The sequence below is a fragment of the Frankliniella occidentalis genome, unplaced genomic scaffold (genome assembly GCF_000697945.3).
Source record: "Frankliniella occidentalis isolate FOCC.00 unplaced genomic scaffold, Focc_3.1 Scaffold158, whole genome shotgun sequence".
NCBI classification, from domain to species: domain Eukaryota; kingdom Metazoa; phylum Arthropoda; class Insecta; order Thysanoptera; family Thripidae; genus Frankliniella; species Frankliniella occidentalis.
Genome location: NW_026267284.1, coordinates 484,443 through 490,951, shown reverse-complemented (window position 1 = coordinate 490,951; position 6,509 = coordinate 484,443). Strand labels below are relative to the sequence as shown.

Here is a 6,509-nt window from a genome sequence, read left to right as displayed (position 1 = left end):
ACTCGAGGAAAAACACGTTCATCAGAACTTGGGCCGCACAGAAACGGGTGTACACAGTCTGGAAGCCAAAAGATTAAAAATTACTGAAAAATTACTGGACGTGACTGAGAAAATGACTGGATTTAAAAAGATCAGCGACTGGGTCGGGGGTTGAAATTTCTCAATGGATACAAATCACGGGCTATTCCAGAATTTCCATACGGTTTCGAAGTGTTTCAGGGCAATTCATGACTATCTTACCTTGATTTCTCTTGGCTGCAGTCAGGCAGGCAAGTGACTGAAAAAGTGACTGGTCAAAGTGATGTCCCCCCTCAGTTTGGATAAACAGTTTAATGTCGGAAGCACTCAGTCTCTAGTGGGCACCGCATCGTCGGGGGCCTCGAGGCGTCCCCGGGACAGTTCCCGTACCAGGTCGGGATCTTCATCGAGAAGGGTCCCATCATCAAGAGGGGCACGAGCTTCTGCGGCGGCTCGATCCTCAGCGAACGGATCGTCATGACGGCCGCCCACTGCACACCGCAAGTGTCTCCAACAGTTCCGGAATCTTGAAAAGACAGACGAACTGAGTCCCCAACAAAAAATGAATTTCAAAAAATTTCTCGCAGGCGTGATACACTGAAAATCACTGTATACGCCGGAGCGCTTAGCATACGACGTGATGAGTCACCAAAGATCACTGTTGACGCGTTCTACGCCCACGAACGTTTCTCAAAGGATCTGCTCAACGATATCGCCCTTCTGCACTTGAGCTCGCGCTTGGAATTCAGTAAGTTTTAGCTGGAACAAATACTACTACAGCATCTACTACTACTACTGCTACTACTACATGTTCTGACATGTTTCCTTGTAATAGAAATAGTACTAGTACTACTAGTATTAGTACTCCAATTACCAGTACTACTATCACTAGGAAACATGTAAGGAAAAACACAGGGAATACCTTTTTTTTCAGACGATCGTATTCAACCGATAAATTTGCCGCCAAAAGACGTCGGGCCCCTAGCCGGTTTGAAGGTGGTGATGAGCGGCTGGGGGCGTACTTCAACGCGTAGGTGCAGAGTACACCGGGTGTGTGCAAGCTATGCTAAGGGGAAAAAATATTTAAAAAAATATATCTTTTGAAATCTGCAGACGGCGAGCTATCGCCCGTGCTTCGCTACGTCGAGTCAACCGCCTTGACGAATCTAATCTGCCAGGTGCCCTACGCCCTGTTCGCACTCATAGACGAATCCCACCTGTGCGTGTCTGGTTGGTTCATGAAGGGGACATGCATGGTATGTTGCTGCTCTTGCACGGCTGACGACGCTGCAACGGTGCCCTCTACGCTCTTAATACTTACTGCACGTATTGCTGCAGGGGGACTCAGGCGGGCCACTCACGATCAAGAAGGACGGCAAAATCATGGTAGTCGGTATCGTCTCCTTCGGGATCAAGTTCAGCTGTAATGTGTCCTGGCCTCCGGTGTTTACCAGGGTCACCTCCTACCTCGAGTGGATCAAATACTGGTGGGATGAGCTGGAGAAGGGCCACAAAGGGCACGGGGTCAAGTGGCTAGAATAATGATTTGTATGGTACCGGCGTTTTTTTACCTGTGATCAGATTTTAATGTTACGACTATTTCAGTGTTGAATAAAGACGGTCTTTACGGGCTCACGAATAGACGCATTTGGGAAGGGTGTGGTTGTGCTTTGAAGGTGCTACCTTGAAAGTCACGAAACGTCACATTATCTCGAGGCCTGAACTACTCTCTCACCCTTACCTGCGCTCGTCTCCCAACACCCAATGCCGACGACAATAACTCTTCTACACCATAACTCCAACGCCGACTTATTATTAAATAATTGTGTTGCATTGTCACCTCAGTAATAATGAAGGGTATTGATTCTAATAATGTTTCAAGTAACGCCCGAAGTGTTTCTTATGCATAGAAGCTTAAACCGATCTTTTTAAAGCGCGAAGCAAAACAACCAATTTCCTTGTTACCAGTTTTTAATAACTTTCACAGTTAAAGTAATTTTAGCAGCTGGGTGGCTCGTAGTTGCTTGGGCACAGTCCACCAGTCGTCTCCAACAGGAACACCACAAAGGCTATGGCGAGGCAGAAGCCGAGTAGTTGGAGTGCCGGCTGCACCTGGTTTAGCGAGAGCGGCTTTGGCCCCTCCGGCAACTTCGCCCCTCTAAGTCGCCCCCTGCTTCTCAAAGATAGTAGGGATTCCATGGTTAGACCAGCGGCGCGCAAGCGGCCCAGGAACTTCCTCAGCGGCTTCTCGAACGGCGACCCCTCCATGGTGGTGTAGGTGGCCTTGAGCCTGGTCATGGGCAGGCTGAAGGTGTGGAACATGACGGGGCCCCGGGCCGCGCTCGTTCCCTTGTCTTCCTGGTCTCGGAAGAAAGACACGTTGGCATACCGGCTAGCCCAATAGGATGCCACCCGCGTGTCCGCGCTGGTGTCGAGGACCACCCTCGAATCCAGCCCCCATTCCTCCAGCGGGTACGAGTCCAGGTCGTAGGCCTTCCAGAACAGGACGGACAGGTTGCTGTCGACCAGTTCCTGCACGCTGTTGATGTTGGGCCTTGTTCCGACGGCCAGGTCGCTGAGCAGCTGCCCCTGGTAAGCGGCTGACACGACGAGGCTCACCAGCAGCCAGGCGCCGAACAAGGGGCGCTGCCGGCCCCGTGGCGGCCACGCCACGGTCTGGAGGAGCAGCGGCGACAGGACCTGCAGCGCGACGGTGCTGGGGGCGCGGCCGCCTAGCCAGAGCAGGCCCCGGCCCACGACGGCCGCGGCCAGCATCGTGGTGGCCCACAGGTCGGGGGACAGCTCGCTGATAAGGTGGCCGAGTGGGCTCGAGGACGTGCCCAGGCCCGGGGGCACCACGGCCTCGGTGGAGTGCATGTCCCAGGGGAACACGGCCAGGTTGCGGTGCAGGCTGGCGTTGAGCGGCTCCTCCGAGAGGACCAGGTCCAAACGGCAGGACAGCGTACTGCGCATAGCCAGGCCCTCCGAATTGACGGGCAGCACCTTTGCCTTGTATGAAAAGTTGAGATGCTGTCGGCGGTGGAACTCCTTCACGAAGGCGGCCACCAGGACCTCCCAGGGAAGCGAGGGGGGCCGGACGCTAGGAAGGTTATTGGGACGTCGGCCGGGACCAGGGCCAGGACCTCGGCCTGGTCCAGGACCGGGGCCAGGTCCGGGGCCAGGACCGGGGCCAGGACCGGGACCAGGGCCGGGACCAGGACCGGGACCAGGACCGGGACCTCGGCCGGTTGCAGGACCAGGTCCCTGTCCTGGACCAGGGTCAGGATCTCGACCGGGACCAGGACGAGGACCAGGACCGGAATCTGATCCCCCGGGCCTCTGCGCAGGTCTCTGGGGTGGGCGTGGGCGTTGCTCGGGTGTCCAGGCACTAATGAACCTGCCCGGGTTCTTCACTTGGCTCTGCACGATATACACGACGAGCGGGTCGTCTGGCGGCGGCGGGCACCACTGGAGGCACGGCTGATCAAAGGCGGCGCCAGGCTCCCGCGACCAGCCCGTCGACGCGGAGCATGTGCTTACTTCCGTGACGTTGGGGTAGTCCACGTCCCACACACCCCCAAACAGGGCGGTGCTGGTGTTGGCCGTGACGGCCAGGCGCACCTGGTTCGTGGTCATGGGCAGGTTTTCGTCCGCGAGCCTGAGCGCCGTGGCGGCGCCGGCCGCCGCGTCCTCCTGGTCCGCGCGCGTCCACAGCAGGATGTGCGTGCGGACGTGCCGCACCAGGGCCACCCTCGCCTCGCGCACCAGGTCCCCGGGCCGGTCGAACGCCACGAGTACGACGGAGGAGGCGGGCGCCGAGAACGCGGAGCGCACTGTAAGCAGTGGCAGTGGCGTCAGGCACCGTAACTTACTCTGTGAAAACTGCGGCACGAGTGTTCTCGACCGCCTCTCACCCGGCGCGCGGCGCGTGCTCAGGACGGCCGTGCGCGTGCCCCAGCCGCCGAGCAGAGTCCGCAGCCAGGGGGCGTCTCCGTCCACGTGCAGGTCGACGCTGGCGCCGGCCGCGAGGTGCTCGAGCAAGGGCCGCAGGCCGCAGGGCGTTGCCTCGGGCTGGACCTCCACGGGCGGGAGCCGCGCGCCGCACCGCACCCGCACCAGCAGCAGCACCACCGCCGCTAGCCGCGGTAACATCCTTGCCAGAGGGCCATGGAGTTGTGCCGCGGCCGAGAGGTAAAGAACGCGGTGATGTGCCGAACAGTTCGCCTTATAATGCGTCGGAAACGGTTGAAAATTGATGAAATTGCGTGAAAATTTGATGAAAATGCTTGCTAATGCATTAGGATGTCTGTTGATGTCCTAGGATAGTGGTTGAAAATGGATGAAAATTCAAAATGCTTGAAAATGACAAGAATGGGGATGCATGAAATGAATGCATGAAAATACATGAAAATAACTGATGATGTGGTAAGTAATAATAGGGAGTAAACGTTTGTTCGTACAGGTTTTTACCCGTCCCGCGCGGCTGTGCGTTCCACGGACTACCAAGACGGCATCGAGCGCGCAAGTTGTGCGTCGCAACAGCGGGGCGCGGTCGATGTAAAATTAATCGCCTATAATGCTCCGCACTCCGCACATTCGTTAAGGTTAAGCCCACATCCTCCCGCGGCCAAGCCTATGCTGGCGTTTGTTGTTCTTTCAATACGTATTGAGTCCTCGGGACGAGTCGCCGTGCCGTGTCTCGGAACCGAGCCGAGGTGACTAGGGAAAACATCAGGGAACATCGCCCTAGCACTTGCGCGTGGACGGCCGGCAGGGCGGGCCGCCGGCCCCACACAGCTGCTTGGCGGGTTGGCCTACCTAGCGCGTCGCAGGCGTTGTCCATAGTGTGGCCTCGGAACGTCGACGGCGGGAGGCAGCGGAACCTTTATACTCACACATACATTCCCGTGGGGTTTCAAATGAATGGTTTTAAATGCACGTAACTGCCTTTAGGTTAGGTTGGAATGGAATGGGTAGGCTAGCTGCACTTAGACTTGATATTTTCCTGTTACACTAATAACGTACTCGCACACTGTGAAAAAAAAGGAGGAAGGTTTACAGGAAAATTTTCCTTGACGCCAGTTGTAAAATTACAATTTGTAATCGTAAAAATACATGCAGTACGTATCGACTTCAAATCGATTGGCGAGTAAAAAAAAAAGTGCTCTTGTAAATTTACAACTTGAATTATGATTCGCGTTTACAAAAATTTAAACTTGCTTCCTTCACATATTTGCGGTTGGCGACTGTCGTGTGTGTCACTAAGCTTCATTGATCTTCTTAATATTTTAGGTGTTTGTTTACCCCCTAGCTCCCGAACCTAGTATTTCATTAACGAAGTGGGCTCGCCTTAATTAATTGCGTTGAATCTTTTATAATGCGATGGGGAACACGGCCATCCATGAATAATATAAATGTGTACCCACGTTTCTAAATTCTTATTAATGGTCGTATATTTTTACATATATATTTTGCTGCCATTACTAAAAATGCTACAAAATTGGGTAAAACGCCAAATTACTGATCATATTATCCGATTGTATTTTAAAATAACACGGATTAAAGGTGGTAAAATTCGGTGCAGTTGACTTAAAATAATTTCAAGAGTAACTGCAGGAGCTGGTACCACGATTTCATCGTTTCCTTGCACACGTGGAGGTTGAGCGCGCCGACACCCGCCCCAGCCGTCAAGACGAGCGGTCGACCACGCCGTATCTGCATGATTTTGACGTTGGAACGATAACCTTTGTCTAGGACCTGTCGGCAAGAGAGCCGGTGAAGACACTTATATTGAGCCCGTTGGGAAAGGCGCCCCCTGGCAGGGAGGCGCACGACTCTGTCAATTCATTCGCTACTGCACACTAAAATCCTTTGGAGAATTCTTAGCCTGAGTTAAGTGCAAATCCCGTGTATTTGGAATCTGCGGCATGTTCACGATTTTGTACCTGAAGAGTAAATGCTCTATTGTGCAGTTATATGCGGAAATAAAATCTTGCATAGTTCCGCATACACGGATTCACACAGTAATGCAGTTGTATTGTACAATAGCTTAAGTAATATTACGATTTGTGCTTAAATATTTAAACGTACGTTAAAAACTACGTTTAGCTGGCGCTAAAAATTGTGCATTTTTAAAAAAAATTGCTAATTTAGTGTGTAGCTTACCTCCTGCCAGTGTCCGCCGTACAGCTCATCCGAAATTCGCACACAAGCGTCCTACGAGAAAAGCGGCTGTCAGTCAGTGCTTAGCATATTGTGCACACTCTTAAATTCTTACAAAGAAAATTCTTGTATAACAAAGAATTTTGTGCAACCGTAATACAAAGCCAAATTTTCTTTGTAATACAAAGAAAAGTCATTGTAATACAAAGAAGACTTTTGTGTAATACAAGGAAATTTCGGTAATTGTTTACTTGAGTGACTCCTCGCCCTGGAGTCACTCAAGTATACCATCGGAAAGGTATTTTTCAGTAGAATCCTGAACAGTATTT

The 6,509-nt window shown here is 52.7% G+C and overlaps 3 protein-coding genes across 6 annotated transcripts in view; 1 reads left to right on the top strand and 2 right to left on the bottom strand.

Moving 5' to 3' along the window:
- Positions 1 to 1,657, top strand: part of LOC113216052 (brachyurin-like) — a 2,602-nt gene extending 945 nt beyond the window's left edge. For 2 of the 4 annotated variants that reach the window (XM_026435751.2, XM_052271362.1), the window contains 5 exons: positions 350 to 518; positions 606 to 766; positions 953 to 1,048; positions 1,132 to 1,274; positions 1,357 to 1,657. In XM_026435751.2, the coding sequence (XP_026291536.1) occupies positions 350 to 518; positions 606 to 766; positions 953 to 1,048; positions 1,132 to 1,274; positions 1,357 to 1,560 (773 nt within the window). In that variant the 3' untranslated portion in view covers positions 1,561 to 1,657. Of the gene's footprint in view, positions 1 to 349; positions 519 to 605; positions 767 to 952; positions 1,053 to 1,131; positions 1,275 to 1,356 lie in introns of all 4 variants that reach the window. The other 2 variants (XM_026435752.2, XM_052271361.1) reach the window with 2 other exon arrangements.
- A 98-nt stretch (positions 1,658 to 1,755) lies between these two features.
- LOC127750250 (uncharacterized) lies at positions 1,756 to 5,307 on the bottom strand. The gene is made up of 2 exons (XM_052271358.1): positions 3,933 to 5,307; positions 1,756 to 3,851 (listed from the first exon to the last, which is right to left on the bottom strand). The coding sequence occupies exons 1-2, from the start codon at positions 4,168 to 4,170 to the stop codon at positions 2,017 to 2,019; spliced, it is 2,073 nt and encodes a 690-aa protein (XP_052127318.1). The 5' UTR covers positions 4,171 to 5,307; the 3' UTR covers positions 1,756 to 2,016.
- Positions 5,308 to 5,439: 132 nt separating this feature from the next.
- Positions 5,440 to 6,509, bottom strand: part of LOC127750252 (uncharacterized) — a 3,748-nt gene continuing 2,678 nt past the window's right edge. Inside the window, exons 6-7 of the mRNA XM_052271360.1 lie at positions 6,184 to 6,234; positions 5,440 to 5,775 (exon numbers count right to left, since the gene is read on the bottom strand). Of these exons, the coding sequence (XP_052127320.1) occupies positions 5,608 to 5,775; positions 6,184 to 6,234 (219 nt within the window). The 3' untranslated portion in view covers positions 5,440 to 5,607. The remainder of the gene's footprint in view (positions 5,776 to 6,183; positions 6,235 to 6,509) is intronic.

Excerpts from the sequence above, each read along its gene's own strand:
- LOC127750250 (XM_052271358.1), bottom strand. The coding sequence starts at position 4,170 with ATGTTACCGCGGCTAGCGGCGGTGGTGCTGCTGCTGGTGCGGGTGCGG. Across the intron at positions 3,852-3,932 it reads GAGCACGCGCCGCGCGCCGG|TGCGCTCCGCGTTCTCGGCG; the intron begins GTGAGAGGCGGT and ends CACTGCTTACAG.